Here is a 19,738-nt window from a genome sequence, read left to right on the forward strand (position 1 = left end):
TAAGATATTGAGAGCAGTCCCCAGGGACCCAGGAGTCTGTGGATTAGGGTGGATGGGGGAGCTTCTGACCCCAAGGGTTGAGCTCTGGTTTTGGTGGAGTGCGAAGGTTCATTTTCCTCAGGGCGTGAGTATGACAAAGAAGGGAACCTGCGGCCATGGTGGCAGAATGAGTCACTGGCAGCCTTCCAGAATCACACGGCCTGCATGGAGGAGCAGTACAGCCAGTACCAGGTCAATGGGGAGAAGCTCAATGGCCGCCAGACGCTGGGGGAGAACATTGCTGACAATGGGGGGCTTAAGGCTGCCTACAATGTGAGTAACCTGGCCCGCCTTCTAGTGGCTGAGGCCCGCCCTGAGGTGGGGAGGGTGCTGGGTGGAGGTGGTAGGCACGCTCTGACAGAATTGCTGCTCCTGTACCCAACCCCAGGCTTATAAAGCATGGCTGAGCAAGCATGGAGAGGAGCAGCAGCTGCCAGCCATAGGACTCACCAACCACCAGCTCTTCTTTGTGGGATTTGCCCAGGTATTGCCCTCCTGGGTGGCCTGGGATCTGCCCCTCTCCCTCTCCCTCCTAGGCATGTCATTAGAAGTCTGGGGCATGCAGGAAAGGGACTGGGAAATGGGGCAAAAATTGGGGTGTGGAAAGTGGTCTGGAGAGGCCTCATGCTCAGAGCCTTTTGGCTGAGGCCCACCAAAGCATGTGAGAAGGCTTTTGTAGATCTCAAAGGGCAGGGCTGCCCCATTTGAGGAAGAAAGGGTGGGGAGCAGGATTGATCCTCACCGTGTTCCTGTGAGGTGGCTGTGGAGGAGGAAACAAAGTAGCTGGTCCAGGGCTACTCCAGAATAAAGTAAGTGACAGAGCGTGACTCAGGCAGGGTCTCCTCCAGGTACTTTGCACTACAGCAGGCAGCCTAGGGACTGGGCTTCTTCCCCTCAGATACATCTATCCTGGGCAACCCCATTTCCAGAGCAGCTTTGAAAGGCCTTCAAGGAATTTTGGAGGGAGGGTACGGTCACCTCCCTTAGTGCTGACAGCAAGGGGTCAGGGCTGAGATGCTGGCTGAGTACCTGCCTGTGTCCCTGAGGCCTCCTGAGCTCAGGGGCAGGGCAGTGGTGGTTTGTGTTCCTGGGATGGCTCTGCTGCAACCAAGTCTGTGGCCCTGCCTGCACTAGACACCACATGTCCCTGTGTCTGTCCTGGTCCGCAGGTGTGGTGCTCAGTCCGCACACCCGAGAGCTCTCATGAGGGGCTGGTGACCGATCCCCACAGCCCTGCCCGCTTCCGTGTGCTGGGCACTCTCTCCAACTCCCGTGACTTCCTGAGGCACTTCGGCTGCCCTGTCGGCTCCCCCATGAACCCAGGACAGCTGTGTGAAGTGTGGTAGACTTGGGTATGGGGAGAAATGGCCAGCAGCTGCTAGGGCATGGGGCAGCTTGCCCAGCAAAGCTGTTTGCTCTGGAGTTTGGAGAAGGCAAATGCGAACTAGGCTGGGTCCAGCCCCTCTACACAACAGGTGACATGAGTCCCAGTCCCTGCTCAACCATCGTGCCTCTGCTTTGGGGGTGCCCTTGCCTCTAGCAGAGCCCCCACTATTCACTGTGACATCCTTCCATGTCACTTTGCCTGGAGGAGGCCTGGGCAGTGGTGGGGGGGCACCAGCTCCCACAGGAAGGAGTTAGCCTCTGTGGTCCTAAGCTTACTTGGCTTGGTGGCCATGAGGCCTGCTGTGCCTGCCATACTCTGACCATGCAGGGCCTGTGTGGTGTGCCTCCCATGCTTCTCCTGGAGGCTCATATAGTGCTTACTTGGGAGTGGACTCAGCTTCTTTGAGCAACCCCCTCAGGGGCTGCCTTCCACCCCATGCTCCTCATGCTGCTGCTTCTCATACTACCAACCCTCACTGACAGACCAACTGTGCTCATCTCTTAGTGGAAGCCTGTGGGCCTTTACAAGCCTTCCTGCTGCCTCCTGATTTCCCTGGGCTCAGAGGGGAAATGTGTATGTATAGGGGATGCTAGTACCTATGTCTTGGGGCACACATCTTAGGGAGTGACTGAGTCTCCTTGGACCAAGTTGGGAAACAGAGCAGGGAGAGGGAAGGACAGAGTTTATTTTTACAGGAAGAGGGTGGGGAGGGAGTGGTCTTGGCCCTGTAGGACCCTGTGCCAATAAATAGACACACATCACTCAGCCCGTCTCTTCCTTCAGTCCTGTTTTCATTTATTCATTTACTCATTCCACCAATATTTATTGAGCACCTACCATATGTCAGGCACTCTTCTAGACACTCGTTTACTCACTCATCAGACAGGAGACTGAGATTTGAAGCCCCAAGAAGACAGATAAAGAGGTGACATGGAGGAATGGAATTAAGTTGGGTCTGACTGGGTGGAGTACATTCTTTGCTTACTGGTGGCCATATTCCCATCGCTGGCTATTCTACATTTGAAGGATTTGTCACTGCTCTCACCTGGTGCATGCGCTGGGCCTCAAACTGAGTCTGCATAACTACTGGGCCAGAGTTGGCTTGAAAGATAGGTGGCCCTCACCCTACAATGGAGGGAAGCCCTGTCCAAGGAAAGCTCAGAGCACCAGCCTCTGCTTGTGGCTGAAAAGACACACATTTCCCCATGGCCTCAAAGGCTTAGTGCTCTTGAGAGTCACTCATCTCGCCTACACACACTCATTATGGCCTATCAAGTACTAGGCACAGGGATTGTAGATATGGCTGCTACCCTCCAGAGCGAGGGAGGGAAAGAAGTATTTATTGAAAACCTCTTGTGTTCCAAGCACTTCTGCTAGGTGGCTCATTCTTTATTCATTCATTTGTCAATTTATACATTCATAAATATGTTTTTTAAAGTGTATTGATTACCAACAAGCACTGGTGATACAAAGATGCCATCCCCTAAATGTGTGACATTAGGCATGACTCATCCCCTTTTTAGGGCTCATTATCCTTAGCAGTCTGTAAATTAGTGGGTTGGATGAGATGATGTTGGGGGACCAGTTCAGCTTTAATGTTTTAAGAAGGAATTCACTGCTTAGCAAATTCTGGAACCCAAAGAAATATTAAGAAATGACTTGTGAAGTTTCAGTGTTGCACAGAGGATGAGATTTATGTCACATAGCATAACGAGTGAGGAGAGAGGCTTGGCAGAATAAAGCCTTGCCCTTCCCTTGACATCTGATTTCAGAGGCCAACTTAGGATGCTGACCAGCTGGCCATTGTGACATAGAAACTCTATATTTGCAGAAAGGTCAAAATATCTAATAATAACAATAATTATAATAAGCTTTCATTTATCGAGTCTCTATTTTGCTTAAGCTCGTGCTAAGCACTTTAAAAACATCATCCCATTAAATTCTCACAATAACTTATAAGGATGTTCTATCACTGTCTCTATTTTATAAGTAGAGAAACTAAGGGAAAAGATTACATAATGTCCAATGTCAGATAAGTCAAATTTTATTAAAATAATATTTGGGACCCAGATGCTCTTAATTGCCACCATTTAGTCTTCTAAGTCATGACACAGTTTAGACTCAAGCATAGACATCTGTCTCCTGGGCAGTTTCATTGTACTTCCAAGTGAGAACATCACCAGCAGGTGCATTTCCATTTTACCCAGCTCCCCTGGGCCAGGCACGTGTGACAATCAGGCAGCTGCAAGAAACCTAGGCACATATTGAGGTGAAACTAAGCCAGATAGCACCTGTTTGTTGAGTACTCTGTTGGTTCTTAGTTCCAGCGGCAAGGTGAACATCAGGTAACAGACCTTCACCCTTAGTAACCCTGCCAAGCTGATGAATATGCTTCTGTGATATGCCCTGGTGTGTTAAGAGGAGGATTAAAGGATGGTGCTCCTGGGTGGACATGAGAAGAGTTATTGGTAAGATGTTGGGCCATACTCTACACTGTCCCATTGGGAAGTTAGACTAATTCCCATGCACAATTAGGTAACATATGCCAAACAATATGATTTCACACTTGAAAGCACACTGGAAATGTCGGGCTGGAAGAGAGTCTCCTGTAAAATAAGCACAGTTTCAGTCACTATCGTGACTCACAAATGGAGAACCCAAACACTTTCTCAATGCCTAGCTCTGGGCTCCAAAGAAAGTCCCTGCTGGGCCATTATTATACATAAAGGTGACCTGAAAATGAATGCAAAGACATTCATTCATTCATTCATTCATTCAAGAAATATTTGTCAAGGCCTACCACAAGCCCGGCAACAGGTTGGGTGCTAGGGGCATAAACATGAACAAGACACAATTCCTGTCCTTCAAGAGCTCAGAGTCTAGGGAGGGAGAGGTATGTATCAAACATGGTGGGAACACAGGGAAGAAATGAATAACTTGAAGTGTAGAACAGGAAAACCTTTCTAAACAGGTGACTGGAGTGCAGAAATGGGAGAATGTGTTAGCTGAAAACAGTGAAGGGTATTCCATACAGAAGGAATAACAACGTGAAAAGGCTGATCAGCTTGAAGGGCAGGACAAGTTCAGAAATGGTGAAATGTTTAGGATGATCAGAAGGGGCAGGTGAAAGAGGCATAATGCGACGCGAGAGTCTGAAGAAGGGAAGTTTAACAGTAGGTATGAAAAGAGGGGATTGGAACATTTGTTATTCTGCAAATTAACAGTAAGAAGGGCCATAGTACAGTCTGACTGGAAAATATCACACGAAGAAAGTAGCGAACCAGTGAAAACAGTACAATGGTGTCCTGCTAGGAACACTTCTGGTGTTATGTAAGTGATGCTTTGGTTTGAATAGTTCTCAGATGAGTAGACCATCCATAAGTTGTGTAACTCTATATCTAAGGCTATGAGTTTGGGGGCAGTATGGCAGGTTCGTGGATACAATTTGAAGAAAGGTGGTAGGAAGGGACAGGTGACGAACTGGGCCCTGATTGGAGAGCAATTTGGCCATAAGGCTGGGAGTTTGGTCAAATGGTAGAAAGGAGTGCTTTTGGGAGGGCAAAATGATTGAAATGAAGCTTGAGGCAGGACATCAATGTTATCATAAGGCCTTGAAAATAACTGCCAGATATTTGCATTTGGCTAAAGAGGCTTGGAGGCTTGAGTGGTTGGAGGTGGGAAGCAGGAAACAAGAATGTTTACCACAGCCCTACAAATCTGAGGTAGTTGGAAAATGACAACTGCCTGCTTTCCAGTTGCCAGGCACCTAGCTAGGCACTTTATATACATTGTCTTATTTCATTCTCATAACAACTTATGAGAGAGATACTTTATCATCCACATTTCACAGAGGCAGAAACTTGGCTGAGAGAGGTTAGAAAACTTGCCAATAATCGCAACTAGTGAAGGGCAGAATTTGGTTTTAAAAACTGGGTGTGTCTCTCTAGTTTATGTTCTCTCATTCACTCTCAACTTTTTATTCCAAAACATTTCAAAAACACAAAAAGTTGAAACATAGTACAACAAACACTCATATACTCTTCCCTAGAGTTACCAGCTGTTAACAGCTTTTATACGATATCACCCCATCTCCTCTAAGGTGCTGGTTGGGACATGACTGATATAAAAGACAAAATCTGTCAACTTATAGAAGGAAGTCATGGAAAAACAAGAGATTTAGGAGAAATATCTTTAAGATGACTGAAGAAAACATGACAATGTATGGACATCTTGAACTTGCTGCAGACCAGGGCTGGGGGAATCAGTGGCGATGTAAATGCAAAGTCATCCCCAGAATCCTAGCATTGAGTGGAAAAGAGCAATGGACTTTAAAATGGGCTTCAGACCTTTACATCTATATGTATACAAATATTTAGCTGACATTCATTCAGTGCTAACCATGCTGTGTTAAAGTATTTTTTTCTCTCTTAAACAAACTTTCTGCATTCTTTAATGTCTGAGAACCCATAAAATAAGACTCCAGGGCAAATGGTGAGTGTTCTCACCACATGAAGGGGAGAATTACTTCCTTCTTTCTCACTTCTAGATACACACAGTTCAATTGAAGAAGAAACTTTGAGGTTTGCCTGAAACAGTCAAGAGCTCGAAAGACTGAAAGATCAATGTTTATTCAAATCCTGATTCTACTTCTTACTATATGATTTCTTCTGGAAAATGGAACCTTAGCAAACTCAAAAGATTGTGAGAACAATATGTAATATTTAAAATCAGTCCTGACACAAAATCAGTAGTCACACCCCTTCTAAGTCATAATAGGAAGAGGAAGACCAAAAGGCCGGCTGAGGGCAAAGACCTTGTCTTGTTCCATTTTTAGCTCCGAAACCTAGCACTGGAGCATAAGGCTGTATTAATTTCTACTCTATCTGGCTTCGCAGGTGGGCTTAAGATAGTAGCTATATCCTCGCAGTAATATTAGAGCACTCTCCTTCAACTGGGGGTGTGGCGGGGAAATGTACCACAGTGATATGTGGGGCTACACATAGATTATAAAAACTCCAATCAAGCGTCCCGGCTTTCAAGAATCTTGTCCGTTTGTCTCACCGCTCAGCTAGCTGGGGTGTCACTGTGGGTGCTAATCACACGGGTATGAGGAAACTTACGGGTGGTCTCTCAGTTCGCAGCCAACTCACCTCCTACAGCACCGAGGACACTCGAATCCCAGACCGTAGTCCGGCGGCATTCCTCCAAGTCCAGGGGCGGTGCCAATGGCGCGCGGGAGGCTGGGAATTGTAGTTTTCGTGCAGCTTCCGAGGGCGGGGTCGAGGGCTGGGATTCCCAGGTCGCGGCGGCGATTCGGGTCGCAAGCGGGCTCTGGAGGAGGAGGGCGCCGTGGGCGATGCGCGCGATGCTACCTGGGAAACGGGGCGGTGCGCGCGGTGCGCGCGCACCCGGCCGGCAGTGGCGGCGGAGATGGAGGAGGGCGGCAGGGACAAGGCACCACTGCAACCCCAGCAGCCCCCAGCGACGGCCTCCGGCGGCACGGACGAGAAGCCGGGCGGCAAGGAGCGGCGGGATGTTGGGGACAAGGATAAAGAGCAGGAGTTGGTGAGACGTGGCTCCGGGAGCCGGCGGTGGAGGCCGCGGGGCTGAGTCACGGCGGCTCTGCAGGCCTAGGGCCCGACTCCCAACGGCCCCACCGCGACCAGGAGAGGGCGGATGGGGCGACCCTCAGGGGTCCTGGCACAAGTCCTCTCTGCCTCTCATCTTCCAGTCTGCGCTGTCATCTCTGCTGCCCCCCACCAGTCCTTACCACTGTCTCGTGAGGCGGGCCCCGGGCGGGTCATTGTTGCCCCATTTTTTTTAGGATGGCATTCAAGCAGAGCCTGATCCAGAACCCAGGCTGCCTTCCCACCAGGGCTTCCCATTCTTGTTCTTTCCTTGTCCACCTGGTCCCTCCTAAGAGGGCGGCTCACTGGCCACCTGCCCCAGGGTGAATGGGAGGAGGATGTGTTTGGGATTCCTTCCCTTGATGAGCTTTTTACCCTAACCTAGTCTGAGGAGGACAAACAACTTCAAGATGAACTGGAGATGCTCGTGGAACGACTGGGGGTGAGTCATGATATGTTAACATGAGCGGGCGCCTATTTGGAGCTTTCCCACTTGGTTGCTTTATCACGTTTTTGACAACAACTCCTATGTGAGGGATAGGGAAAGATGGACTGTATTCTAGGGTCAATGTTATGACCATGTTATGAGGGAATAAAGGAACAAAGGATATTTGAAAGACTTTGTAGCTTTCTCTGGTGGGAGAAGCAGTTCTTGAACTCTTAATTGGCGTCATTTGTTTTTGTGACAGGCATGTGCAGGTAGTTGGAGAATCACAGATGAATAAAACAGTGACCTTTCTAGGGGAGTTATTAGTTAAGCACCTGTGTATTATGACTTGAGGGATGTAACTCCTTTTTGTCTGACCCTAACATCTGATCAGGAGAAGGACACGTCCCTGTACCGACCAGCGTTGGAAGAACTGCGGAGGCAGATTCGTTCTTCTACAACCTCTATGACTTCAGTGCCCAAGCCTCTCAAATTTCTGCGTCCACATTATGGCAAGCTGAAGGAAATTTATGAGAATATGGCTCCTGGAGAGAATAAGGTAAAACTATTTCAGAAGCTGGTAGAGGCTTAGTTTAGGAATTCCTTTTCATCTAAACCATGGGGCTCATAGGGAGTTACAGGAAGCCTGATAGACCTGAGATCTGAGCTGGTGAACAGAACTTATCACAGTAAAATTCTCAAAAAAAGCTGACAGGAGGATTACCTTCTCAAAAGACACCGTTTCAGTCATATATTTTAGATCTTGGGATTTCATTATGATCTGTTTTTAATTTGTTTGACTTTAATTTTTTTCTTTCTTGATATCCCATTTACATTTAGTTGTTTTATTTCTAAAACACATCCCCAGTTTAATCACTTCTTTACCTATTGGAACAACTTCAATCCAGGAAATCTTTGGTTCTCACCTGAATTGCTGAAGCACCCTCCTCACCGGCTTCTTCCTTTTGTTCTTGATCTCCTATATACTTTATCTTTCATAAAGCACCATAGTGATCTTTCTAGATTGTGCGTCTTTTCTGCTTGAAATCTTTTAATAATTCAGTGTTGTTATTAGAATAAAATTGAGAGTCTGTCTCTTCCCCTTATCACCTTTCAGCCATGTTGGGTAAAAGGGAGATAGCAACACTAACTGTTATTGTGAGGCTTAGCTTAGCTATCGTGTAAATAAAGGTTGGTATATAGTTAACATTTAGTTTTGGGGCTAGTGATAGTGATCTCGATTCTATAATATAATATTCCCTTTACCCTGGATTTGACTTTAAAGACTGGTTTCTTTATAGCGTTTTGCTGCTGATATCATCTCTGTTTTGGCCATGACTATGAGTGGGGATCGTGAGTGCCTCAAGTATCGGCTAGTGGGTTCCCAAGAGGAATTGGCATCATGGGGTCATGAGTATGTCAGGTAAGACCTTTTTGGGGGAATCTCAAGGGGGTTCTGAGGTACAATTCTTAGTTTGGTCTTGGAGTACTCTCTGTCTTGGAGTACCAGACACTGAATTCCTTGACCCACAGGGAAGTGCTTCCTGTGAAGCTGTGCTCCCCTAATGATCTGGGCCTATCCATAGGCATCTAGCAGGAGAAGTGGCTAAGGAATGGCAAGAGCTCGATGACGCAGAGAAGACACAGCGGGAGCCGCTGCTGACCCTGGTGAAGGAGATTGTCCCCTATAACATGGCCCACAATGCGGAGCATGAGGCCTGTGACCTGCTTATGGAAATTGAACAGGTGGATATGCTGGAGAAGGACATTGATGAGAATGCATATGCAAAGGTCTGCCTCTATCTCACCAGGTGAGTGAGCATGATAGGGAATGGTGACAGACCTATTTCCCCAGCACTTCTCTCTTAATTGTGCCTTCTCTATTTTCTCAGAGCATCTGCATTAAGGGTAGCATTAGACTGTAGTTAATTTATTATTTCCTGTAAGCTTCTTGAGGACAGAGCCATCTTGTCTCCTCAGCATCTAGCATAGTTCCTTGTATATATAGTAGGCATTTCACATTTATTCTGGGTAAGCAAATTAAATGAGATAAATGAATATCTGGAACTTCTGATTACTTTATTCTTTTTACCTTCATAGTTGTGTGAATTACGTGCCCGAGCCTGAGAACTCTGCGCTGTTGCGTTGTGCCTTGGGTGTGTTTAGAAAATTCAGTCGCTTTCCTGAAGCCCTGAGGTTGGCATTAATGCTCAATGACATGGAGCTGGTGGAAGACATCTTCACCTCCTGCAAAGATGTGTATGTAGGGAAGAAGTTGGCAAAGGAAGAGATAAGCTCATGCATGGGTGGGGCATTGCATGAAGACCTGGGACTTGTAGTTTCTGGTTAGGGCTTGAGGTACTTTTCTGTGCCCTTAGTGGATGGGAGCTGAGCAGATGTGATGGCTTTTTCCCACAGGGTAGTACAGAAGCAGATGGCATTCATGCTAGGCCGGCATGGGGTGTTTCTGGAGCTGAGTGAAGATGTGGAGGAGTATGAAGACCTAACAGAGATCATGTCCAATGTGCAGCTGAACAGCAACTTCTTGGCTTTAGCTCGGGAGGTGAGATTCTGCCCTTTTCACCATCAAAGCACTCTTGGTTGTGATTCTACCTGGCATTTCACCTCCCTGAATATAACTCTGACTAGACTATTGGTTAGAACTGCCATTGAATAGGATAGCAGAAGGGATAGCTAGGAGAAGACTGGAGAAGCACTTGTGACTCTGATTTCTCTTCAGCTGGATATCATGGAGCCCAAGGTACCTGATGACATCTATAAAACCCACCTAGAGAACAACAGTGAGTAGCCATCTGCATGTGTTTGGGGATTGGAGGATTGCTAATTGTCCCCTTGATTTGGGAGTGGTAGCTTGGCCCAACACACTTATCCTATAGAGCTCAGAATTCCCACATACCTTTTCTCCAGGTCACTGTTGGAGACAAAGGTAGAGGAACCTAAGAGGCCAGCTCAGAACCAGACCTTTCTTGTCTTACTCTAAACCTGCCTGCCTTCTCCCTCCTATGCAGGGTTTGGGGGCAGTGGCTCTCAAGTGGATTCTGCCCGCATGAACCTGGCCTCTTCTTTTGTGAATGGTTTTGTGAATGCAGCCTTTGGCCAGGACAAGCTGCTGACTGATGATGGCAACAAATGGCTTTACAAGAACAAGGACCATGGTATAATTCTATTCCTGCTTTATCTTCGTGTTGCTTTGGTCACTCTTGTCTTCCTAGGTCCATGTGTTACCTGACAAGCGATCTCTAATGCAGATCCTTGGAGCTCTTTATAATAATTTTCTCAGTGTAGGACCATTTTAAGACTGAGATTTTTCCTTGGTATAGGTATGTTGAGTGCAGCTGCGTCCCTTGGCATGATTCTTCTGTGGGATGTGGATGGTGGCCTCACCCAGATTGACAAGTATCTGTACTCCTCTGAGGATTACATCAAGGTTGGTCTGGGCACAGCCCACTAAATGGGGACATTCCCTTTCCATGTTCTAGGGCCCATAGGGATTCCCTTTCACCGGGAAAGGTCTACCTGGTTTTTAACTCCAGTTAAGGCGAGTACTATCCTTTGCAGTAAGGAAGGTAGAGTAGCCTGAGTGAAGAATCTGTTTGCATTTTGCAGTCAGGAGCCCTCCTGGCCTGTGGCATCGTCAACTCTGGGGTCCGGAATGAGTGTGACCCCGCTCTGGCACTGCTCTCAGACTATGTTCTCCACAACAGCAACACTATGAGACTTGGTTCCATCTTTGGGTAAGGCTTCTTGCTTCTTGGTAGCGCTCAGCCTGAAAGCTCTGTGAAAACAGGAATTGCCCCTTTTCATCTTGTATTTTTTGACAATATTTTTTATTTTTCAATTATAGTTGGCTTACTATATTAGTTTCAGGTGTACAATATAGTGATTATACATCTATATAACTCAAGAAGTCAGCACCTCAATCTAGAACCCCTCTAACACCATATACAGTTATTACAATGTTATGAATATATTCCTTATACCTTATATCTCCATGACTATTTTATAACTACCAATTTGTACTTCTTAATTCCTTCCCCTTTTTCACCAGCCTCCCCAACCCCCTTCTCATCTGGTAACCCTCAAAATATTCTCTATCTATGAGTTTCTGTTATTTTATTTTACGCCTATAGCACCTGGTCTTCCTAGGTGGTCTCCCATCCAAGTACTAACCAGGCCTGACCCTGCTTAGCTTCCAAGATCAAATGAGAGCTGGCACGTTAAAGGTGGCATGGCTGTAGACGAGTTTCTGTTATTTTTGTTTATTTTGTTCTTTAGATTCCACATATACGTGAAATCACATGGCATTTGTCATTTTCTGACTTATTCCACTCAGCACAATGCCTTTTAGGGCCACATGAAGTATCATTTTCCATTCCTTTACTTTCAACTTGTTTGTCTTTTAATCTGAAGTGAGTCTCTTGTAGGCAGCCTTTGGAAGGGTCTTGTTTTCTTATCCATTCTGCCAACCTATCTTTTGATTGGAGCATTTAATTCTTTTTCATTTGAAGTACTTGTTGATAGATATGTAGTTGCCATCTTTTATTCATATCTTCGATACATATATTTTTGATACATATAAACTTCCTATAATACTGGCTTGGTGGTGATGAACTTTTTTAGCTTTTTCTTGTCTGGGAAGCTCTGATGTTCTTCTTCATCTTAGATATTGTATTCTTCATATCTGTCCTTCAGTTCTAAATGATAGCTTTGTTGGGTAGAGTAATCTTGGTTGTAGTTCCTTGCTTTTCATCACTTTGAATATTTCGTGCCAAGCCCTTCTGGTCTGTAAAGTTTGTGTTGAGAAATTGACTGACATTCTTATGGGAACTCCTTGTAGGTAACTAATTGTTTTTCTTTTGCTGCTTTTAAGATTCTCTCTTTTTCTTTAACCTTTGACATTTTAATTAGGACATTTCTTGGTGTGGGCCTTTTTGGGTTCATCTCATTTGGGATTCTGTACTTCCTGGGCTTGTATGTCTGTTTCCTTCATCAAGTTAGGAAAGTTTTCTGTCATTTCTGGAAATAGGTTTTCAATTCTTCGCTCTCTCTTCTCCTTCTGGTATCCCTATGATGTGAATGTTACACTGATTTAATGTTGTCCCAGAGGCTCCAACTATCTTCATTTTTTTGTTCTGATAGGGTGTCCTCCGCTATCCTATCCCCTAAATTGCTGATTTAATCTTCCGCTTCATCCACTCTTGTTGATTCCCTCTAATGTATTCTTCATCTCAGATATTGAATTTTTTATTTCCGACTGGTTTCCTATTTTTTCTATCTCTTTGTCAAAAAGTTCTCACTGAGTTCATTTACTCTTCCCCTAAGTTCATTGAACATCCTTAAAGCAGTGTTTTGAGCTCTACATCTGGTAGATTATCTCCATTTTATTGAGTTTTTTTTCTGGAGCTTTGTTCTGTTCTTTTATGTGGGACATGTTTCTTTGTCTCCCCATTTTGGCTGCCTACTTGTGTCTGTTTCTATGTATTAGGTAGGGCTCCTAAGTCTCCTGGTCTTAGTAGAGTGGCATTAGTAGAGTAGTAGGTATCCTATAGGGCCCAGTGGCACAGTCTTCCCTGGTCACTTGAGCGAGGGCTCAAGGTGTATCTCTCGTGTGTGTTTTGTGTGCCCTGCTGTCATAGTTGAGCCTTGGGAGGGATTGACCCTTGGTCCGACTGGCCAGTGAAGGGCTGACCCACTGGATCAGGAGTCACTTTAGCAGGTCTCTGGTGCTTACCCAGTCTGTCCTGTCTGTCTTTCGGGTATGTCTTCCTCAGATGCAGCTGGTAAAAGCAGGCCACTGGCTAATCTGGCCCAAGGGCCTCCAGGGAGGAGGCCAGCTGCAGGCCAAGTTCAGCTGCAGCCTGTGTACCTCCAGGGCCACCCGGTGAGAGTCACCAAGCAATCCGCAGATAGCTGTCACCTGTGCTGGGCTTAATAGGTGTCTCAAGGGGCCAAGCCAAGAACCAAGGCTGGCTGCCACTACTGCGGGGCTTGGGGCTGCTCACCAAGAGGTATGGGGCACGCTGAGGCCAGATGTTGCTTCTTTGGGTTTTGTGAGCCTATAAGAGATTTTATGAAAGTCCACCACAAGAGTCAAGACAGGCCATTTGTATGGAATTAACCACTGGAAGTGATTTGGGTGGGCCCACAATTTGGGAGAAGTGGAGTCTCAGAATCCCTGGGTGGAACAACCTATGTTATCCAGGTTGATGGTGACTTCTGCATACTGGGAGCTGGGGAAGGCTCAATAAAGGAACAGTAGATACTGCTAGCACTCACCCTGAAGCCCAACAAGTCAGTGTCTCCCTTATGTCCCAGGCACCTTTTGAACTGCTGCCCCAGGGCTGGAGTTTAGAGTGAGTGAATCTGAACGTGGGCCCTTTAAGGGGAATGCCTACAACTCTTGTGGCCCTCTGTCTCACTCAGCCACAACCTTCACTGGTTTTCATAGCCCGAAGTTGTGGGAACTTCTATTCCTGGCACTGGAACCCTGGGCTGGGGAGCCCAGTGTGTGGCTTGTACCCCTCGCTGCTCAGGTGGAGGAGAGGGCTCTGCAGCCAAGATAACCCTCCCAATTCTTGATCACCACACATGGTTGTGGGACCACGCCATTTCACGTCTCCGCACCTCCTACGGATTCGAGGTGACTTCTTATGTTTGTCCCTAGTTGTAGGGTTTCTCTTCAGCCAGACCTCAGGCAACTCCCAGTGATCCTTGCTCTGTAGTTTCATTATAATTTTGACATGGTTGCGAGAGGAGGCATGTACAGCATCTACACTCTATGCCATCTTTTTCACATATTCTTCACCTTTGTATTATATTACCAAGAACTACTACTTGGTCTATCAAATATTTGGCTCTTGTTGACTGTTGAAATGATGAACGACCAGTCCTTTTTTTGTTCCTTTCTTGTCTTATCCTTTGGTGTGTGCCGGGGACTGGCTTTTGCAGGCTAGGCTTGGCCTATGCTGGGTCCAATCGTGAAGATGTTCTAACACTGTTGTTGCCTGTAATGGGAGATTCCAAGTCCAGTATGGAGGTGAGTAGAGGCCGTTGGTCATTTTTGGGTGGGGGGGATGGGGAAGGTGCTCTGAGTCCTACTGCTCTCCGTGATAAATAGTGGCGAGAAAAGAAATGGGGGGAAATTAATAGATAAATAAGAAATGAGAGTGGGCTTGGGGAGGGGGAGGTGTTATCATTTTCAGTGAAATCCCTTGGAACTGGGATTCTAAGCCCCCAGTTATAGCTAGAGTTAACATTTTGGTGTTGCATTTCAGCCCTTGGGATCTATGAGGAAGTACCAGACTAGAATGGGGAGTAATTTAACCCAGTTTGCAGGGGGTGATACTCGCTGTTTTAGTTATTGACTAACCCTAAATTTTCTTATGCAGAGTCATTTTAGTGACGGATAAATGTAGTATGGTGGCTAAAAACAAGATGTCAATATAAAACCTGCTACCTCTGCTTCTAAGCAATGTGATCTTGGACACATAACTCAATCCCTTTAGGCTTCATTTTTCTCATCAATAAAAGGGAATAAAAGCAGGACCTATTTCATGGGGTTGTGAGGATTAAATGCTAATAGTATACTAAGCAGTTGGCATAGTAGCTGACATGTAATAAGTATTCAGTGAGTGGTTGCTACTATTATTATTTGACCTACTATCAGAAAGGGGTTATTATCTAGCGTGGTTACAGTTGACTGTAGAATTGGTTATCTTGAATTTAGATGGGTAAACAACTATTTTAATAACTGTGTGTAATACTACTGATTTTCCTGTTTCTAGGTGGCAGGTGTGACAGCTCTAGCCTGTGGAATGATAGCGGTGGGATCTTGCAATGGAGATGTCACTTCCACTATTCTTCAGACCATCATGGAGAAGTCGGAGACTGAGCTTAAAGACACTTACGCCCGTTGGCTTCCTCTTGGACTGGGCCTTAATCACTTGGGTGAGGGGACGTGTCCCTTTTTGGGCATAAGGCTGACAGTGACTGTATATAGCAAGGAGGGTTTATGTGTAGGCTGTGCTGTTTGGAAGCAGATGTCCTCTGACCCCTTGAATCTCCTATAGGGAAGGGAGAGGCCATAGAGGCAATCCTGGCTGCGCTGGAGGTTGTGTCAGAGCCATTCCGCAGTTTTGCAAATACACTGGTGGATGTGTGTGCCTATGCAGGTCTGTGTCTTTGTGCTTCCCAGTGACTCCTCAGTTCTCTCCCGAACCTTTTTTCAGATTGTTTTTCCTTTCTCAGTCTTCCTGATCTGCATTAAATTCTTTAGCTTCTTCTATTCCTGGAGTAAGCTTTTCCTTGGTGCCTTCTCATTTCTACCATTCTTCACCCTTACCATCCTGCTGCAGGCTCTGGGAATGTACTGAAGGTACAGCAACTGCTCCACATTTGTAGTGAACACTTTGACTCCAAGGAAAAGGAGGAAGACAAAGACAAGAAGGAAAAGAAGGACAAGGACAAGAAGGAAGCCCCTGCTGACATGGGAGCTCATCAGGTTCTATGGGCAGCTGGGCATTCTGAGTGAGGCTCTGAGAAAAGCATGTAGGAAAGCAGGGGAGCTGGATTTGGGTTTGTTTTAGAGCTCCTCTGAGTATTGCTGTGTATTGAAATAGCACGAGACTGGGTTCTGTACATGTGGGATAAGGGTGTGCTTCACAGGACAACTTTTTCTTTTTAGGTGGGACTTGAATCAAGGGTGAGTTTTTTGTTCCCTGAGCTAACTAGGTTTTTCTGCCTCTTCAATTGTAGGGAGTGGCTGTGCTGGGGATTGCCCTTATTGCTATGGGAGAAGAGATTGGTGCAGAGATGGCACTACGAACCTTTGGCCACCTGGTGAGTATTGCATGGAGAAAATGAGAATGTACCTGGTTTTGATGCCAGGGGTACCCCAGAGGAGACTTTTCTAATGGGTTTTCATGGTTGGGAAATGTTTTCTTTCTGTGCCCTTTCTACAAAATTTGATTAAAACCCCTTTTACCCATTAGTCTGTTCCTGTAACCAAGCTTGTTTTTACTGCTTTTTGTGATACCCTTGTTATTTTCTTTTATCACTAGCTGAGATATGGGGAGCCCACACTCCGACGGGCTGTGCCTTTAGCACTGGCCTTAATTTCTGTTTCAAACCCACGACTCAACATCCTGGATACCCTAAGCAAATTTTCTCATGATGCTGACCCAGAAGTTTCCTATAACTCCATCTTTGCCATGGGCATGGTAGGCAGTGGTGAGTATCAGTCAGAAAAGTATTATAAGCAGCTTGGGGGAAGGCCTTTTTTTTAAGCCTCTGTAATGCTTAACATTTCCAGGTACCAATAATGCCCGACTGGCTGCGATGTTGCGCCAGTTAGCCCAGTATCATGCCAAAGACCCCAACAACCTCTTCATGGTGCGCTTGGCACAGGTAAAGAATAGAACTCTTTTCTTTAGAGTGTGCCAAGGGAACTTTCTGCAGGGCGGAAGGGAGACAAATAGTGACAAGAAAGGAGACCTTGAATTTGGTCTGAAGGGAGGATGTGAGTTGGATTTCTGTGTGGCTAGGGTAGGTGATCTTTTTAAATGTGACTCTCTACCTTCACTTCTCTCTGTATTTTTCAGGGCCTGACACATTTAGGGAAGGGCACACTGACCCTCTGCCCCTACCACAGTGACCGGCAGCTTATGAGTCAGGTGGCCGTGGCTGGGCTGCTCACTGTTCTTGTCTCTTTCCTGGATGTACGCAATAGTGAGTTCCTGTCAAGAATCTTATATGGTGGCACATAGTACCCAGTCTGTACCCTTGCCAGGAATAGCTCAATAATTTAGGAGCAAGACTTTGAGTTAGCTCTATACCACTCTGGATTCCTGAGGTTCTTAGGGTCTGTGATGGGCCTCATGAGACTTTCATCTTCCCCACTTTTGATGTGACTCAAAGAAATTTTCTTTTGAGGATGGAAAACTAAACCCAGTATCTACTCTTGAGTGATTGAAGGAAAATGATTATCAAGTATGAGGACTGGGCAGAGTAAGGTGGGGGCATCTCTATTTTGTAGTAGGGTATATGAGGGGAGGAGTGTGGATTCAGCTATATGACTGAGGGGTTAAAGAGTTAGGGCTGGAGTGAGTCCCAAGGTTCAAGCCAGGCCTGCCCTGATGCTTCTAACTATGTTTGTCCCATGTTTTTCCCTCAGTCATCCTAGGCAAATCACACTATGTATTGTATGGGCTGGTGGCTGCTATGCAGCCCCGAATGCTGGTTACATTTGATGAAGAGCTGCGGCCATTGCCAGTGTCTGTCCGTGTGGGCCAGGTAAGGGGTTAGGCAGAGGGGAGGGGTCAGACTGTATTCTAGAACTTGGAGAATTCACATATACCTTCTCTGAAACTGGTATGGGCTCTGTGTTCCTGCTACGCTCGCATCTGGAGTCCCTTCATCTCAATTTTCTCACCCTACAGGCAGTGGATGTGGTGGGCCAGGCTGGGAAGCCTAAGACCATCACAGGGTTCCAGACACACACAACCCCAGTGTTGTTGGCCCATGGGGAGCGCGCAGAATTGGCCACTGAGCAGTTTCTTCCTGTCACCCCCATTCTGGAAGGTTTTGTTATCCTTCGGAAGAACCCCAACTATGACCTCTAAGTGGCCACCAGGGGCTCTGGGCTGCACCTGATAATGTCGCGGGCCATGCTTCCTGCTGACAGGGATGAACACTTCTCCAGACCTTTGGGGGAATTGTTAACCTCCTGTTCTTTTGTTACTGAGTGAGATAACTCTGTTGAATAAAGACCTTTATCCCTGAGGTCTCTCTCTGTTTTCTGGGGTATTGTGACAAGAGGCCAGACTGAGGTGGGGAGTGGATGTGTAGCAAACTCTGAGTCTAGGCTAGCAGGGAGACTGCCCTGAACAGAAAGAACTAAACCCCTTTTCCTTCTCCTCTTTCTTAATATCTTAAAACTGTGGTTCATCTTTAGAGGCATGAACCCTTGAAATGCTGACGAACGTAATGGACCTTTTTTCTAGGAGATGCATATATACAATGTTTTACATTAACTCTTACAAATAACTTTCCAAGGGGCTTGTGGATCCCATATACCCCCTATCCCCATCCCATCAATGCACACCCACCTCAAGGCCACCATTCCCTGACTTCAGGCTAGGGATCCCTGCTCAGAGAGGCAGAGAGTTAGCCCTACTTTTTATAATTCGATTTTTGTGCTGCCGAATGAAAAGGATATCTTTATATCCTGTGACCCTCTATCCCTCTTGGGAGCCTGCCGTTTGAGAGAGTTGATCATGTTAACATCTATTTCTGGGCTGTCCTTGCGGAAACAGTATGAAAAAGCTTGACCTTGACCTTCCTCTTAGTGTAGCAATGGGAAAGAGAGGTGGCCTTCTTCCTGGAATTAATCTTCCAGGTGGGACTGGTACGAGAATAGCTACACTGCCTATTGGATCCTGGATGCCTGTGAATACAGTGGGGAGAACATGCCTGGCAGTAATTGTTCATATTTATCAAATACTTATTGTAGGTTTAGCCTCCAAACAGTGACTGGCACTTAATAGGTCTTTATAAATGTCGAAAGACTAATTCTACATACATACAACTTTGAGAGGTAGGTATTATTTGTGTGTTTTGGTGAGCAATGTAAAGTTTGGATAGATTCAGTAACTTAAGGTTGCATAGTAAGTGCTGGAGCCAGGATTGGAATATAAGTCTCCGAAGTCCATGCCCTTATTCACTATATGTCTCTCTAGCCTTGGAGTCTTGGATCTCATTGAAGTCCAAGCTCTTGGCTAGTTGGAGAAGCGGCAACTTTGGATTGAGTGTCTCCATTGTCTGCTCTCACTTGGCAGCCTGTATAAAACCTGTATAAAAGGTTGAAACACAGAACTTGAGAGACAGCAGACCTGTAAAGCCCTTTAAATGGGACCTATTGTCCTGAGCAGATCAGCATGTCTGATGAGCCCCTGTCATCTGTATAATGGGGATATAGTAATTCCTTACATGATGTCCAATGGCGATGATATTTAATTAGTGATTTTTAAACTGAAAAAAGGACAATTCCCAAATCAGTGATTGTGCTTTAGAGTAAGAAAATTTATAGTGGCTCAATATATCACATAGTCATTCATCAACAAATATCAGTGGATCCTTATTCTGCATTGGGCATTATTCTAGTTTGTGGGGATGCAAAGATTGCAAAAAACCCTCAAAAAGCTTAATGTGATGAAAAAAAAACCAATTGTGATATATTGT

General features: G+C 46.0%; 2 protein-coding genes, 1 long non-coding RNA gene and 1 pseudogene across 7 annotated transcripts in view; 2 read left to right on the top strand and 2 right to left on the bottom strand.

Annotated features, from left to right (window-relative positions):
- Positions 1 to 2,191, top strand: part of ECE2 (endothelin converting enzyme 2) — a 29,098-nt gene extending 26,907 nt beyond the window's left edge. For all 5 annotated transcript variants that reach the window (XM_039850613.1, XM_039850610.1, XM_039850608.1 and 2 more), the window contains 3 exons: positions 122 to 312; positions 428 to 523; positions 1,209 to 2,191. In XM_039850613.1, the coding sequence (XP_039706547.1) occupies positions 122 to 312; positions 428 to 523; positions 1,209 to 1,385 (464 nt within the window). In that variant the 3' untranslated portion in view covers positions 1,386 to 2,191. The remainder of the gene's footprint in view (positions 1 to 121; positions 313 to 427; positions 524 to 1,208) is intronic.
- A 1,263-nt stretch (positions 2,192 to 3,454) lies between these two features.
- Positions 3,455 to 6,726, bottom strand: LOC120592903 (uncharacterized). The gene is made up of 2 exons (XR_005650236.1): positions 6,547 to 6,726; positions 3,455 to 4,032 (listed from the first exon to the last, which is right to left on the bottom strand). It is a non-coding gene; the product is annotated as an uncharacterized LOC120592903 (long non-coding RNA).
- Positions 6,727 to 6,791: 65 nt separating this feature from the next.
- Positions 6,792 to 18,280, top strand: PSMD2 (proteasome 26S subunit ubiquitin receptor, non-ATPase 2). The gene is made up of 21 exons (XM_039850614.1): positions 6,792 to 6,991; positions 7,439 to 7,495; positions 7,875 to 8,039; positions 8,782 to 8,903; positions 9,067 to 9,291; positions 9,581 to 9,739; positions 9,899 to 10,043; positions 10,221 to 10,281; positions 10,510 to 10,656; positions 10,822 to 10,928; positions 11,108 to 11,235; positions 14,450 to 14,537; positions 15,286 to 15,448; positions 15,571 to 15,672; positions 15,856 to 16,001; positions 16,256 to 16,339; positions 16,561 to 16,729; positions 16,812 to 16,906; positions 17,101 to 17,227; positions 17,673 to 17,791; positions 17,938 to 18,280. The coding sequence occupies exons 1-21, from the start codon at positions 6,857 to 6,859 to the stop codon at positions 18,118 to 18,120; spliced, it is 2,727 nt and encodes a 908-aa protein (XP_039706548.1). The 5' UTR covers positions 6,792 to 6,856; the 3' UTR covers positions 18,121 to 18,280.
- Positions 11,623 to 11,741, bottom strand: LOC120593067 (uncharacterized; annotated as a pseudogene).
- Positions 18,281 to 19,738: the final 1,458 nt, after the last annotated feature.

The sequence above is a fragment of the Pteropus medius genome, unplaced genomic scaffold (assembly GCF_902729225.1).
Source record: "Pteropus medius unplaced genomic scaffold, Ma_sr-lr_union100, whole genome shotgun sequence".
Classification (NCBI taxonomy): domain Eukaryota; kingdom Metazoa; phylum Chordata; class Mammalia; order Chiroptera; family Pteropodidae; genus Pteropus; species Pteropus medius.